The sequence below is a fragment of the Petaurus breviceps genome, unplaced genomic scaffold (assembly GCF_028583685.1).
Source record: "Petaurus breviceps papuanus isolate PSGF00001 unplaced genomic scaffold, PetGlider_PUasm1.0 90919, whole genome shotgun sequence".
In the NCBI taxonomy this organism is placed as follows: Eukaryota; Metazoa; Chordata; class Mammalia; order Diprotodontia; family Petauridae; genus Petaurus; species Petaurus breviceps.
In genome coordinates this window covers 26,775,283-26,791,988 of record NW_027187378.1, presented here as the reverse complement: position 1 = coordinate 26,791,988, position 16,706 = coordinate 26,775,283, and the positions used below count along the sequence as shown (strand labels likewise).

Here is a 16,706-nt window from a genome sequence, read left to right as displayed (position 1 = left end):
GAATGGTGCAACTTGCTTGTTTGGCTCAGATCCTCCTCTCTTCTTCTACCTTCTCTGCTTCTCTGCCTCCCTCAGAACTTCGTCCCTCCTCCTCCTCCCCATTGCGTACTTGCCAAGTGTCCTGTTGTATGACAATAAATCCATGTGGGTGAATATTGATTTCTCACAAATTAAACAGGACAACTGAATCTCACCACTTTCCGGTTCAAATTACATGAAAATCTGACTAGACACATGGTGGGAACTGGGGGAGGGGGAGGCGGCAGGAGAATAAACCCCCTCCCTCCCTGTACAAAATAGGCTCACAGACTGCAGCCCATTTTGCCACCAATGACCTCTGCTCAGATGCTCACCTGCTCTGAGTAGTCATTTCCATCTACATCGTCACTGTTGGAATGGCCTCCTGGACTCTGTACATCTATCCCATGACTCTCCAGGATTGCTGCTTCTTCGAAAAAAGCAAATGGATCCCTAAATTATCTGATACGTTATTTTAATTGTTTTAAATACAGAAGTACTTTTATGGCTGAGAAAATTTTGACATTCATCTTTAACTTAAAGTCAGTTACTTTTTAAAATTGCTAATAAAGGAGGTAACTAGAGGTTGCTAGATCATTCATCCATTCATTCATTCAAGTTAAGATTGAAAAAGATAATGTTTTGCTATTCAGAAACTCCTGCTAGTCTACATGTTACATTAAAAAAGTTGAATAGTGCTTAATAAATGCTTGTTATTTGTAAGTTATCCTGTTTCTGGTTCTATAATGCTTCTGAAGATGGGCAAGCTAGCTATTTAATAATGGAATAGATTTTCTTTTTTTTTTTTTTAAAGCAATTGGGGTTAAGTAACTTGCTCAAGGTTACACGGCCAGGTGTTTCTGGGTGGGTGCTAAGTGTCTGAGCCCGGGATTCGATCTCCAGGTGTTCTCAACACTGGAGCCGGTGCTCTTACTCGCTGTGCTACCTGGCCGCCCCTGGAATAGATTTTCAGTGGCCCAAAAGTCTACTCCCCAATCCTGGCCACTTCAGATTCCTTAATGCTGTATTGGATTTGGCTGTGTACCACGAGACAGATTCTGCACAGTGGCTGAGTCATTCTCCAACCATACTGTAAACAGTCAGTTTCGAGTATGCATCATTAACTCTTTCAAAACAGTAGAAATGATATTTGGTGGCAGTAATATCTTATTACAGAATTTAAGTAGTGAAATGTTACTAACTATAAAGATAAACACAGTGATGAAAAAATGCCATTGTTTGGCCATTAAGAAATAAGATGAAGGTAAACATAATACAAACAGGTTCAAAGGATTAGAAGTTAGGATCACTTTGAGGTATTCATAAAATCACAGGATTTACAGGAGGAAGGAACCTTAGAGATCATATAATCCAGCAACTTCATTTTAACGATAAAGAAACTGAAACATAAGAGTAGTAAAATAACCAGCTAGTTAAGTACTGGAACTGGTTGTTTCCAACTGGAGTCCTGCACTGAAACCATAACTGTCGCTACAGCACAAAAACATTACTGAGTTTTCAACTGCTGATAAGGAGAGGGAAGCGGCAGCCTCTCTGATACATTACCGATATTGGCTCTTCTCTTGATCTCCTTCCTTCTGTTGGCAAACCAGTTGTAGACTTTTAGGGAAGTAACTCGTTCCAGATCAGACAGCTTTTTGCCTGTGAATGCATTCAGTATGGTACAGATGACACAGTTCTGGGCATCTGGCTTAAACTAGGTGGTAATGGGATTCAGGCTAGGTTTTTATCCCTACATCTAGCACAGATTAGGCACTTCAATGATTTTTGAATGAAATATGAACATTACCCAATAATATGCTTCATCCAGTTTAGGAATACATACATACAAGATACACATATCTCCAGAAAGTATGTCCATAAGGGGTCAAGTAGTTTTCAAACTTTATGATGCAGTGAGAGATACCCCTATTCATCCAGCATCATTAGGAAAGGAGGTCTTTCATATTTAGTGAATTTTTCAGATACTGAAGCAAACACTTTGAAGTCCCCAAACTTTTGATATTGTAACCATTTTGATGCTAATTTCTTTAAAGGGTATTATATACTCCCCTGACTTCTCAAAAGTAGAGAAAATAAAGAGAATGTAATTTTTTCTTGGTAACACAGGGTCAATTATGACCCTGAAAATCAATCCATTACTCTATCATACTGTAACAGCACATTATAAGCAAATGTGTTTTTTTAGTTAAGGTTAGTTTTTTTTCTTTTCTCCATCTTCAGATGTCAAATTGTGTCTGTTTCTAAAACCCATCCATTTTCTAGTTTTTAACTTCTAATATGCCATGGGGGTAGCTTGTTAGAAGTCTAGTTTAAGAAAATAAAAACCCTAAGAAACTTTACTATGAAGTAAAGTAAGTAGAACTGTGCTGGGGATTTGGGAACACAGTCTCAGTGTGCACAGGTCTTTTTTTGTTTACATTTGTTTTCTGGGCTAAATTCCAAATGTCTGAGGTTGTTTCAAGTCTGAACTCCAAGTAAGTTGGGTATTACTACTTTTTTTTCCCCTAATTTATCAATATTTTCAGTTTATCATTCTTAAGTCAACAAAAAAGGCTGGGCTAGCTCAGCACAGATCAGTCCCACCCTACCCAAGGCAGCTGTGCTGAGATTTGTATCTTACTCTTCAGTCCAAGAGTACATAAGAGCTCTAAGTGGGGCAAATAGGGTGTTTTAGCTCACAGAGAAAGGGAGAACAGTTGAATTGCACAGAAATAGCCTATTTGAGTAGGCATAATGAAGGTGGTACCTACATTATAATCTCACTAAAGAGGATCCTTCAGCTGAAAAGAAGTTATTACAAGAAAGGAACCTGATGGATACTATGCTGGTTTGTTATAGGCTTTTTACCTTTACCAAAATGGAAAAGCAAAATTACTGAATTCATTAAATGTCCCTGATTTTAAATTCATATAGAATCCTAGTTTGCAATCTTCCTTAAAAGGAATTTTACAAAATCTTTAGGAAAAACACTTTCTATTTCTTATATGCTAGTAAAAGTTGATCCCATGAATCTAACTGGAGTTTTTAGCATTGAAAACCTGTAGGTTCAAGTGATGATTCAAATAGCGTGCCTTAAAGGAGATAAAAAAATGGGTTGGGAGCGCTATCTTGAGAGGGGTTGGGGTTTAAGATTTAGAAAAGGATAATTGTAGTTGTTCCAACCGAAGGCTCATGGCCTCACCTGGCTTCTGGATGACAGCATTGCAGGCATTGGCGATTTCTTCTCTCTTTGCCTCATCAGGATACTGATTTTCATTGAAGTAACTGCGGAAGCAAACAAGAAATAACACAAAATTAAAAAAAAAATTTGAACAGCAAAATATTCTCATTAAAGTACTGAGGTATCTTCCCAAGTTCTAATCTTCCATTCATTCTCCTCAATGTGGGAATTTGTACCAGGAGAGGTCCAGCAACCTGTCCATTTCTTCTTAGTCTGTGATTCTTGTCCATGTTCTTCCTTATGAAGGATAATATTGTAAGGCAGTTGCTTTTAATTACCCATTCAGTACTGTCCTTCCTTAGAAGAGGATGCTGATAATGAATTGCATTTGTTTCTTTTTGTGTGTTGTTGGACACACATAAATTATAAGTCAATACTACACATTAACATGTAATATGTGTTATATATTATTATGTAATAGGTGTTATAGATTAAAGTAGCACTGAGGTAAGTAGTCTGAAGTGCCAATAATAAGAGTACTTTGTAACCTTCTTGGAAAAATTAGGATCACCAAGCCAGTATGGTCTAGACAAGGAAACTATATGTGAGAGTGTTGTACTGTTCAATCGTTCCATTTGTGTCTGACTCTTCATGATCCCATTTGTTTTTTTTTTTTTTTTTTTGGCAAAGATACTGGAGTAATTTGCCATTTTCTTCTCCAGCTCATTTTACAGATGAGGAAACTAAGACAAACTGGGTTAAGTGACTTGCCAAGACTCACATATCTAATAAGTGTCTGAGGCCAGATTTGAACTCATGAAGTCTTCCTGATTTCAGGAGTGGCACTCTGTCCACTTACCACCTAGTTGCCCACAGGTGAACATACTGTTTATTAAACATCTGAAATTAGACAAAGGAATGTTTGCACATTTTTTTTTTGCCAATACATAAGAAAAAAAACCAAGACCAGTCGCCCAATACCACAACAATAAATCATTAATTCATGAAGATCTTTTTGGGAAACAGAACATAAATACAAAGGTCAAAGAGATGGAGAGACCCAAAGGAAATGGCTCTTCTCCAATACTACTAAGGTTATGAAACATTCCCTTTCTGAGAATGATGTTGACAGTACAGAATCAGTCAGATTTCCAGGTTATGGATGGTGTGAGAAAAAGTAGGTGCTGTTATAAATGGGCAGTCACTCAAGAAACTGAGGAAGAAACATCCTAACAATGATGAGCTGTACAATAACTGTCCAAAGATGAGCTAGCCTGGTGACATTACCAAAAACTGTGGATGGGAGGAGGAATTGACTGGAAGGCATCAGATTGGCTCCCTGGTCGTGGTTTGGGAGCAAATAAAAACCTTAACAATTTAGAATTCACTAATTATGAGTTTGTGATCAGAGAGGCCAATAGAAATCTGAATATAGACTACCTCTGAATTTAAGTCACACTCTTAAAATGATATACTGTCATAAAAGGGAAAACAAACAGGCATACATGGAAGAATAACATAAAATATAGGCCATATTCAGGTTTAATATAAGGCAGGTTTTGAGGAAAAAATGAGGCTTAACTTCAGATCAACACAGTGTATTTTGCTCTAAATTTTCAGGCTCTTATTCCATTTTACAGGGGACCAGAGTAAATATTAACAATTTTTCATAGCAAGGGATCAAGAAATTACATATTATTTCAACATTCCTTAAATTGGCGGATTTAACAATTAGTCATTATATTAAACATCCTTTATGTTTGTGGTTGTTATGAAATATATTCTTGTTACAAATTATAATTTTATTAATTTGCCTTATATTCTTATTTATTAGTTCTCATTTATATCTCCATTAAAAAGATACATTACATTTAAGCAAGCAGGATAGATTCAGTCTACCTCTACAACATTTCCTGCAACCTTCCCACTCTCCCCACAACCATCCTAGTTCAGGGACCTCCTCACCTCTAATTTTAGAGTATTACAATAGCCTCCTAATTGCAATCCCTGTGTTGAGTTACTTCTTTAATTCATCTTCTCTATGGTGGCCAAATTTATATTCCTAAATAATAGGTCTGACCATCTCCTCTTCCACCAAAGAGGCTTCATTGGCTCCCTATTGCCTCTAAATAAAACACAAGCTCCTCTGCTGGGCATTCAAAGGCCTTCATAACTTGGATCCAGCTTTTGTTTTTAGGCAGATTACACATTACTCCTCCTTAAACAACCTATACTCCAGTCAAACTGGCCAACTGATCGTTTCTTCTCCACAACATCCCACCTACCATTTCTGTGCCCCGCTTCTGGTTCTGAGGACCCCTAGCTTCCTTTAGAGTTCAGGGAGCCACACTGTGCAATGCCTTTCCTGCTTCCCCCAGTTCCTATCCACTTCACCCTCACCTGTCAATCACTTTGCATTTATTTTATATACCTCTCATATTCACTTCTTTGTATACATATTGTTTCTTCTCTTTTTTTTTTTTGGAGGGCAACTGGAGTTAAGTGACTTGCCCAAGGTCACATGGCTAGTTTTTGTGTTAAGTGTCCGAGGCCAGATTTGAACTCAGGTCCTCCTGACTCCAGGGCTGGTGCCCTATTCACTGCACCACCTAGCTGCCCCTGTTTCTTCTCTTAAGGGCCAGAGCTGTTTCACTCACATATTTGTATCCCCTGTGACTAATGCCAGGCACGTAGTTGGTGCTAAATAAACATTTGTTGATAGATTAACCGAACCTAGAATATACGGCTAGAACAAAGAAAACAATGAAGAAAGGAAAACATTAGGCACATATACAGTGAGAAGATCCCTTTAGTTGTAATAGAAGGTTTGCATATGGCTCTTCATCTTTGTTGTGTTATAGACCCCTTTGGCAGTCAAGAGAAACCTATGGGCCCCTTTTCAGAATTATGTTCTTAAATGAATGAAATAAAATATTTATAACAAAGGAAGCCAATTATGCTGACAAACAGTTACTGACATAATGAAAATACTCACACAGTTTTTCAGACTTCAGAAACTAACCCTAACATAACGGAAAAGTTTGGGAGGATATGATGGCTAGAAAGACAGAATTAGTCAGATTATGGAAAATCTTGAACGCTGGGCTAAAACAAAAGCTCAGACTTTATCCTGTAGGCAATGGGGAAGTGAGGTTTTTAATCACAGGAAGGACAAGAACAAGGTGGTAGTTTAGGAAGATTACACTGGCATAACTGTGTAGGTTAGATTAGAGAAGAGGGAGGCTGAACAGATATTATAAAACTACACTGTCAAACATTTTACTATACAAACAGAAACCATAGCAAACATTTGTGACCTACAGTATAATTTAATATGAAATACCAAAGGGGTAACTTGGGAGGCCATATGCTAAGTCTAATTTTGTTTCTGAATATACTGAAAATAGTTCAAGGCAGTCAAAGGAAAACTAAGGCCCTGCTATCTGTTTTATATCCTCAGATCATTCCTGAGAGGCTAAACTGTTTATATTCGACAATTAGAGAAACTGAGGCAAAGCTTTGTTCTTTCCAAGATTTCAGAGGGAACTGGTTTCTGAAATGAAACTCCTGGGATCAGAACATACATCTGTTTGATATAAGAAGGTTTATGATCCTAGACATTTTCTAAGACAGAGGAAAGGGGAAAAACATAAATAGAAATCTACAGGTAGCAATAAAAAAAGTGATAAAATAAATCCTAGGGGCACTACAGCTTTGTAGACAAAGGGCAGTTGTCAGTTGAATGATCAGTGAGTGAGCACCTTAAACAGGGAGAAACCAATGATCTCTTTACCAGAAAATGACAGCAAAGAATTAAAATGAAAAGTGGCAAAATAATTTACATGAGATGAGAATCCCTAAGCTGGCTATGTCCTTGAAGCACTTCCATTTCAATAACACTCAAGTCTATAAAAATTGCAGATAGCATATTCCTCCTTTTGTACTTAGATTAGTATACAGAGAAAGCAGAGGCTGCATTCCTAAGCATGAGGTGACACCATATCAATGTATATTTCCAAAGTCTTTCTTCTCCTCATATGATTTTTTTCTCCTGAAATAATTGCTGGCTCCAGTTGCTAATCACTGTTTTAGTTATCAAAATTAAGCCTTCTGAAATTTCTAGACACTGCCCATAGCCTTGAATTACATTGTATATATCTTTAGAAAAGAGTAAAGTTAACAGACAACCAACAAATACATTCTCAGCTGATAGTCAATTGAAGCTTTCCGAAGAATAGTCCCTTCACAAAAGCAGGTCTAACACTAAAGGATGCTATTTTGGTTCCCTAAAATCACTCACCACCTCTCTGAGTGATAAATTGTGTGACCATTTGCAGAGGATCAATTATCTAAATTCAGAAAGGTTTATCTCCAGGCTGGCTAAAGACTGACAAGAAATTTGGGCACAGCAAATATTGAGACCAGCTATTAAGTTGTTGTGGAGTTTTAACAAAATCACAGGTCCTTGAAATAGTGAAACCAGGGCCTGTGCAAGGTTAGAAAGGGTAAAGAAAATGTCTGGCATAGCTCCAGAAGGGAGTGAGTCAGGTAGCACACAAATGAAGGATGGGCATTGTTAGACGGCAACAGAAGACAACAATATTTAGGAACCTAGTACACTGCATTAAATGCTTGTGAAATACAAAGTGCAGCTACATCACAGTCTTTGGCCTGAAGGAGCTTACAGTCTAACAGAAATAAGACTGTAATATAGATAACTACAATGTACGAGATTGTAGGGGAAATTTCATTAGTACTTGGATAGGATCAAGGGAAAAGATAGTTACCAAGCAAGGACAGAGGGTCAAGTAAGGCTTCCTGGGGAGGTCACATTGTTATTGATATTTAAAAGAGAGGTAGGAATTCAGGCAAAGATAGAATGAGGAAATTTCAGACAGAAAATTATGTCTGAGTAACAGCACAGAAGAGGAAAAGTTCACGGCACGTCCAAAGCCAGGTTTGGCTGGAATTTATAGTGTAAGGAGATGTATAATGTGAGACAAACCTAGGGTAGGAAGGATAATGTGTGTGGAATACACTTTGAAAGTTATAAAGTGCTATACAAACATAAGATATTATTAATATCATTAAATGTTGGGGTTGAAAATGAAGTTATCTTAAGGGGCTCAGATATGGCTGCCTCATTTTTTGCGGGGGGCAAAATAGAAAGTGAAGAATTTTGTATGACAGGTGTGGAATTTGAACTTTACTTAGGAAGGAAGGAATAGGGAATCACTGTTGATTTTTGAGGTACTGAGAATGGTTTAAAAGAAAAATTACTCTAGGTTAAGGTGAAGTTAAAAAAAAAAACAACAACTTTCTTTCTCCTCTCACCTCTACCCTCCCCCAAACAGAGATTTAACTTCTCTCCCTCCATTTTCCACTGAGGAAGCACTCATAGCCATGTATGTGCATGTGAATACACACACATCCTTTTATAAACATTCATGGTTAAGAAAAAAAAAGTCCTGCCCTGGACATGTCCAAATCCAAGATGCACTCTGAGCTCTTCACCATTCTGTCAGGAGATGGGCTGGACACCCTGTTTCATCATAAGGCAAGGTGTAATTTGACAGTGTGAATTTTTAGTGGGTCAGGTGAGTTGTAATTTAAAGAATGCTGTATCTGGAGATAGAGGACAGGGTACAAGTCCCCATTCTGCCACTGTGTAGCCTTGGGTAAGTCACTTAGCTTGTCTAAGCCTTTGGTCCCATTTAATGTCAGTTGTCACTGTTGGTTCATTTGTCTCTCTCTCTTTTATTTTATGGGGTTCACACAGAAATGGTCTAAGGATTAGTCTCTAGGTTGTCATTATTCTTTTATATTTAACGTTCTGCAGACCTGAGCTGGTAGTGAACCTATCCTCCATGAACTCGAATGAACACACCTTTGGAACAGCTCTAGCAGCAAGCTGCATGATATGCACCTTGCTATGTTTCCACATGGTTTTCATTTCTTCTACTTGGTCTCTATATTTCTGAAACCTTTCATTCTGTGTTGTTTAGAGATCAGAAAGTTGTCCAGAGGACTGAGAAGTTAGGTGACCTGCTGAGAGTCACACAACTGGCATGGGTCAGAGTGCAGGTCCTCCTGGTCCCCGGGGCCAGCTCTCCACCCACCACACCATGACCCATCCTTATCATCTGAACAGTATAAAATGACATTTATTAAAAACATTATACTCCTACTTTTTATGAATCAAGACTATGTTTGGGTGCTTGTGGGAAATAATTTTGCCAGTAAGAATGTGTAATTTCCTGAATTCTCAAGGTCATTTGGAGTTTGTATATGTAGAACAGGATGTCATCTATAAAGGAGAACAACCTTCTGATACATAACTTGAACCACCTAATCATGCCTTTTATGTATCTGGTAGATGCTAAATTTTTGCAAGCTACAGCAATATGTTGCACAGTTTCCACTGCTTTATTGCATAATCTGTATCGTCAATAAGTCTGTGCTCCTTAAGTATAAGTTTTCTGTCATTTCCAGTGACAATGCACTGATCTTATGAATAGCTGCCATAAACACTCCCATTTCTATAAACAGGTATCTCCGCCTTGGTTATTTGGTCAATGCCTCTTTCCTGACACACTGCTGTTCAAATTCATGTAAATGTTGCCCATGCAGCACCTGACTACATTTGTGGATCTTAGTCATTTTATAGACTAGACTTCATAGAGAGCGAAACGACTTTTCAGTTAAATTCAACAAATCCAACAGCAAATACTTGTTGTCAGTCTTTATGACTGCTTTGTGAAACAAGGTCTGTTTATTCCAAAAGCATTTCTGTAAACTTATAACCTGTGTATCATGTACTCTGAAAATATCTAGCAATCCTTTCTCCTTTTTTAACAGAAAGTATAGTGAGATGCAAATTACTTGGGAAAAGCAGTAATTTTAAAGTTTCATTTTATGATAATAATAATCATTCATGAAAGAGAAGCCGCTTAACACTAAGTTGACCTTGACCAGATGAAACCAGGTTAAGTCAGTTTATTCACCTTTCGTTAACTCTTTTTCAGGTAAGTGCTGGATTTCGTGCCATAAAAAATGTTTCATTGCTTTGTGTTTTTAATTTAATAATGGGTATCACTCCAAGGAAACATAGAGAAGTCATAGTTCTTAAAGACCACACTTTAATGATTATCAGGAGATATGACAGTAGCTGCTGGTATGGAGAAGTCAAGTGTTTCAAGGATCATTCAAACCCACAATGAACAGGATTTGTCACATCGATGATGTAGAAAACAAAGCCAAGAACTGTCAAACTACTGCTACAAAACAGCATAATTAATCCTCAGGAAACTAGCAAAGACTTTCAGAGATGCCTGGAAGAGTTGTTACTGATTACTCTGCAGTACAGGCTTCTTGAATAATATGAAGACCAGAAAAAAAGGTCTGCTAACTGCTGTTATGAAGAACACATCTTTGTCACTGGAAAGATAATACAAAGTCTAGAGTACTGAAAAAATGGAAAGAGGTTATTTTTTTACTGCTAAAACTCTCACCCCCCCCCCCCCATTTCATACTATACCAAAAACCATTGTCAGGAGAACATGTAAGATATGGGTTTATTCATTAATATGTAAAGCATATACACAGAAAAATTCTTTAGAGATTTTTTGCTTTCACCAGGCCTGAAAATCTTGCTCCTATTGAAGAAATGATGAACTCTGATAAGTATATTGCTATACTGAGAAATAAACATTTCACAGAAATTCTCAAATAGAGATAGAATACTACAGTAGGGCCTTGAACCATGCCACACATCATGTTTAAGAAATTTATCCAAGAGACATACATAAAATGCTTAAATCCTATGGACTATAATAAAGGCTATACTTAGAAAAAAATAACTTGTTCAACAAGAGTATGCTTATTATCCAGTGATAAAATTGTGGTTTCATGATGGATTAGAGAATATCTGTCAAAAGCTTGTGAACTCAATAACAAATTCTGTAAAAATTACTGACTTATAAAAGGACAAGTTTCATACTTTTTAAAGGCATAAAAAGTTGTAAGGTCTATTACATAAGTTTAAAAAAAATCTATTTTACTTTGTTCCAATTAATTCATGCCCCACTGTATAAATCTTTCCATAACTGCCTTGGGTGAAGAGTCCTATGTTTCATACATGTAAATTTTTGTTTGAATACTTTGATCCACTGTCACCCATTTATTTTGCTAAAAAATGTTAACAAAGGTATTAATTGTTCTAAATATGTTCTTCCTGTAAAGCATCACTATCAGCACTCACCACCACCACCATCATCATCATTTAGCAGCAGAGTTAGGATAAGAACTCAGGTCTTCTCACTCCTAGCCTGGCATACCTCTATTTTATTTATGGCATGCTTCCTGATGGGAAGGCAGATTGGTGGGTAGAGATGTACTACAAAGAGACTTTAATGGTAGTAAGGGGTGTGGTCATTAAGTGATTTTGGTCTGATGGGTCCTCCTCTACTACAACTTGTTAAGGAGACAGTAATACTCATGGAAGTCCTATTTGTTACTTGGCAGTACTACAGAAATGCTGGCAGATTCTTTTCAATTCTCTCTTTTTTTATATTTCAGGACACTTCACTATTTTACCATTAGCGTTTGACCTTATGACCTTACTCTTTTTCATTTTTACATACTTCCAGTATTGTTGTTCAGTTGTTTTCAGTCATGTCCTGACTTTTTGTGAGCCCAATTGGGGCTTTCTTGGCAAAGATACTGGAGTAGTTTGCCATCTCCCTCTCCAGTTCATTTTATAGATGAGGAAACTTAGGTAAACTTGCCTAAGGGTGACTTGCCCAGGGTCACACTGCTAGTAAGTGTATCAGGCTGGATTTGAACTGAGGAAAATGAGTCTTTCTGATTCCAGGCCTGGTGCTGTGCATCACTGTGCCACATAGCTGTATATATTTCGAAACATCATAGCAATTTAAAACTTCCAAATTTATAGACTATTTTATAGTGATTGCATTCCTAATGCTTCCTAACAATGTTACTTTCTTAAGATATTTCAAAACCACACCACAAGATGAGTTACTAATGTCATGGTTTCCAATAAACAACTATTCCCAAAAACAGTCGTGGATTTTTGTTGAGAATCTAAAGAAGGTATATCACTTCCTATACTTGGTTGTACTTTCTCTACCTGGAATTTGCCTATATTTTAAGATCTTATGCTGAGGTCTCTTGCCCTTTTTGCCCGTTGACCATTTAATTTTCAGATTGTCAGATCATCTAACTAACATCTTCAAAGTCAGCTGCTTTGGTTTGATCCTAGGTTCCAAGATTTAGAATCAAAAGGAATCTTAGCAAGTGAATTTAACCTTTCATTTTACAGATGAAGAAACTGAGGCTCAAAGAAGTAAATACTTGCCCAGGGTTACCCAGCTAATAAGTACCTAAAGTGGGATTTGCATCCAAGTCAGGTGCTCAGTCTACTAGATTAGGCTGACTCCCATACCTTGCAGAGCTCTCAAGTGTTCTTCCAATCTTGACGTCTTTTGATTTTGTTCTAATATTCTAATCTCTGTATTTTTAAGTTCTAAGTTTGCTTATCCATTTTTCAAAAAAATTATTGCTTTAGAGAGATTCTTTATTACTTCTAAGTTATCTTTTCTCTTTTAAAAAATACTTAAGAGCTCTAATTCCACCCTAATTTCTCCCTTTATTTCTTTTACATATCTTCTACATGACAGATATGTCAACCTCACCCTGCCTGCCATCACTTTGACCATCACCTCTCATTGGACCCTTGAAGACTGAACTGCAGGTCAAGAACTCTTCAGAATGCAATGGCTCCTTTCCAGCCCTCCTCCCCAATCACTGACCCTGCTTCCAGCCTGTTCAGACAGTTATCATAGAGAGGTGTTAACCTTGTGGTAAAGTGGCCCACTATTCCTGTAAAGCTGCAAAACAGCAGACAGGGTAAAGACTAGAGCCCAAAGAACAGGAACACCCTTCCTACTCCCTACTCTTCCACCACAACTGGCCTTGCTTCCAGCTCCATCTCAACAGATATTTTCCAGGACAGCAAACTGCCTCTGCAAGAACTACAAACCACTAGATGCCAAAGCACTCATAGTTACTGAAAACCCTGAAGTAAAAGTCCTCACCACCAAGTCCATGGTAATTTCTAATGGTTCAGCATGAGAAATAGAAAAAATTTTTATCAACAGAAGATGCACTTCCATCTGCTTTGCACCCTAAGGACCACTAGACCTTTCTATCTGGCTTGCAGCTGAAACCTTCTTTATGTACTGTCTCCCTCATTAGAATGTATGCTTTTTAAGACAGGGGACTGTCTTGCAGTTGTGTCTTTGGTGCTTAGTAAAGTGTTTTGAACATTGTAAATGCTTAATAAAGATATTAACATTTATTCTAAACCACTTATCACTGCTGGGGGTAGGAGAAATCCCCTTCTATTTTCACTCTTTGGGGTTTTAGCACTGTTTTCTTTTGTGCCACATTATTCATTATATAAGGCTTCCTTTTGGATGTTTGTTAATTTTATTTCTTTTCTCTGATATTTTGCTTGGGATGGATTTTTTTCTACTCCTCTTTATTTTTTGTTATCACCTTATTTGGCACATTTCTCTGAAGTGATTAAGGGGAGCACAGCTCAGTCATGTATCTAGGAATTTTTTCTCTATTATGTTATATACCATGGAATTAACAGATCATCAAATATTTACTGAGGGTCTATAAGATATATGACACTGTGGGAGGTACAAAGAACTTGTCTTAACAGTAGTAAATGGTACATGAACCTATATGAATGGCATAAACAATAAATTAGAGTAAGAGAGACCAACAAGGTCTGGAGTGGTAAGCAAAGTTTTTTTTGAAGAGGGGCTTTTGGCTTATTGACTATAACTTTGAAAGAAAAATAGTTCTCAGTAATGGGAAAAGGATAGGGAATGGCACTCTAATGAAAGAAAGAACACACACACATAGGGCCAGGCTGCTTCAGGCTGAAAGACTTGGGTATTATCCAATGGTAAGCCACTGAAGAGTTTTGAATGAGAGTGACATGATTAAAGCAGCATTTTTTGAATGCTAATCTAGTGGGGTATCTAGAACATTTGAAAGAGAGAGGTAGAAGAATTAGAAATTAATTTTATCAGTCTATGTATGAAATGAAAAGCACCTGAACGAGGATGGTGGTTGGGAATGGCAAAGAAAGGGTTTATGTCACATACAATGGGAATAAATCAATAAAACTTGAATATAGGGGTGAGAAAGAATTAAGTTTCTAAGATAAAATAGAGCTTGCAAGTTTGGATGACTGGATGAATTGATAGGTATAAAGGAGTCAGCAAGGTAGTCTTCTTGGAGAAGGCAATGTTTCATTTTAAGCATGCTAATTTTAGATAAAAACCCAAAACAGAGTAACTAAACTTTCTATAATATTGCTAATAAATATGAAATTCTGGAATTTCCACATATATCAGACAAACTAAATTCTTTAAAATGGTTCAGAATTAGTTACTACCAAGTTATAAACAACAGGCAGCTGATGGTACAATAAATAAAGCACCGAAGCTGTAATCCATAAGACCTGAGTTCAAATTCCGACTCAGACTTTTGCACGTTATGTGACTGGATAAGACATATAACCTGAGTGTCATTATCTGTAAAATTGGAATAATAATAATAGCAGTACCTCTCAGGGATATTGGGAGGATCAAATGAGATATTTGTAAAGCATTTAATACAGTGCTTACCCCCATGATATGTACTACACATAAATGCTTTATTGTTATTAATATAAAAATAACAAATCTTATAGGATCCAGATTGTAGGTGTGGCTTAAGTAGCTTACATGTTTCTTATTACTTGCCAGATGTAATTTTTTCCAAAACAGAAACCTTTTACGAACTAAGCTTCATATTCTTGAAATTTTTTGATATTAAATGATAGAAAAAATCATGATTTGATATACCTGAACTATTTATTAGTGGCTGAGAAACTTAACATTCTTCTTATTATCAGAAAATAAATGTATTTTGCTTAATGGCAGGCTGATAATCAGGAGGTGACCATTCTCATATTAACTTTTCAAACTAACTAGACTTGTAAAAATCACTTAAAGTGTTTACAATTAGTTCTATTTGTAAAATTATTTAGCGTATGTATTGTCAAATGCCTATAATCAAGGAAAATAGTTTAAAGTCTTTTAGTTATAGTTTTATTTACAAACAACTAAAATAAGTCAGAAAGATGAATTAATATTTTTTTTGGAGGGGGCAAGGCTGGGCAATTATTAAGTGACTTGTCCAAGGTCACAAGGTTAGTAAGTGTTAAGTGTCTGAGGCCACATTTGAACTCAGGTCCTCCTGACTCTAGGGCCGGTGCTCTATTCACCTAGCCACCCCCATGAATGAATATTTTTAAGGGAAATCATTAGCTCACATATTTGGAGCTAGAAAGAGCCTTAAAAGCCACTGCCTCAGTCAGCAGTTGAGGAACCTAAGTTGCCCAGAGTCATTCAACTAAGCATCTGAACTCGATTCAGTCTTCCTAACTTGAAATCCTGTGCTTTACCCACTATATAACCCATTTGGCTCTAATGTCTTCACTGATCTTAAAATTTCTTCTGAAGGGTTTTCTAATCCTTGCTTATGCCCTTTTGACTACAAGTATTTTTCCTTACCCGTGAGATCTGATCTCCCAATTCACAAAATAAAACTATTAGGAAATAAAAGCCTTTAATCCTTCACTGACACACACACTCCACGCTCTCCAGTTAAAAGAGATCTATTTTCTGTGGCTCGAGCTGATTTATCTGAAACTTGATCATTTATAAAGAAGGAATAAATTATCTTTAAAATAAAAGGAAAGGCTTTATAATCATTTTTCCCCTTCCTATCTTTAAAATTCTTTTGATTTAACTTCTTTACAAAACCGAAATCTTTATAAAAGAGCTTCTTACATTCACACTGTGTTCCTTAAAGCATTCTATGTGTATACTATGAAGCTTCATACAATTTAAAAAGTCATACATACTATCCCACATCCATCACAAAAATCCTTAAAATGTTTAAAATGTATTTTTAATTTGTTAAAATTTCATGAGTCCTATGCTGGTTAGTGGAGTTAATATCATCTGCTACTAATTCCTTTGCTGCAGAACTCTTTTTGTGGCATACAGTAGATTAAAAAAAATTACAATCATGATAACTGACAATGATTTAGAGTTCTGAAGCACTTATGTGTTATCTCATTTGACTCTCACAGCAACCCTGTGATAGAAATAATCAAACATTACTACCATCATTTTATAGATGAGGAAATTGAGGCTTAGACAGGTTAAGTGATATGTCCATGGTTAAAAAAAGCTACTAAATGTCTGAGATAGAGTCTAAATCCAAGGCTCTCCTGACTCAAAACACAGTACTCTTTCTATGTATGGAAGGAATAGAAAATGATTCTATTCTTTGTATTTGGAGCATAAGCCTGTCAAAGACAATTTACTAAACTATACTAATTCTAAGCATTTTT

General features: G+C 36.7%; 1 protein-coding gene across 7 annotated transcripts in view; it reads right to left on the bottom strand.

Annotated features, from left to right (window-relative positions):
• HMBOX1 (homeobox containing 1) overlaps positions 1–16,706 on the bottom strand; it is a 288,374-nt gene that overhangs the window by 16,829 nt on the left and 254,839 nt on the right. For 5 of the 7 annotated variants that reach the window (XR_011165992.1, XM_069075647.1, XM_069075649.1 and 2 more), the window contains 3 exons: positions 3,224–3,306; positions 1,585–1,680; positions 354–448 (listed from right to left, as the gene is read on the bottom strand). Coding sequence is in view for 6 of the 7 variants with exons in the window: in XM_069075647.1 (XP_068931748.1) it covers positions 354–448; positions 1,585–1,680; positions 3,224–3,306 (274 nt within the window). In the remaining variant the exon portion in view is untranslated. The remainder of the gene's footprint in view (positions 1–353; positions 449–1,584; positions 1,681–3,223; positions 3,307–16,706) is intronic. The other 2 variants (XM_069075650.1, XM_069075651.1) reach the window with 2 other exon arrangements.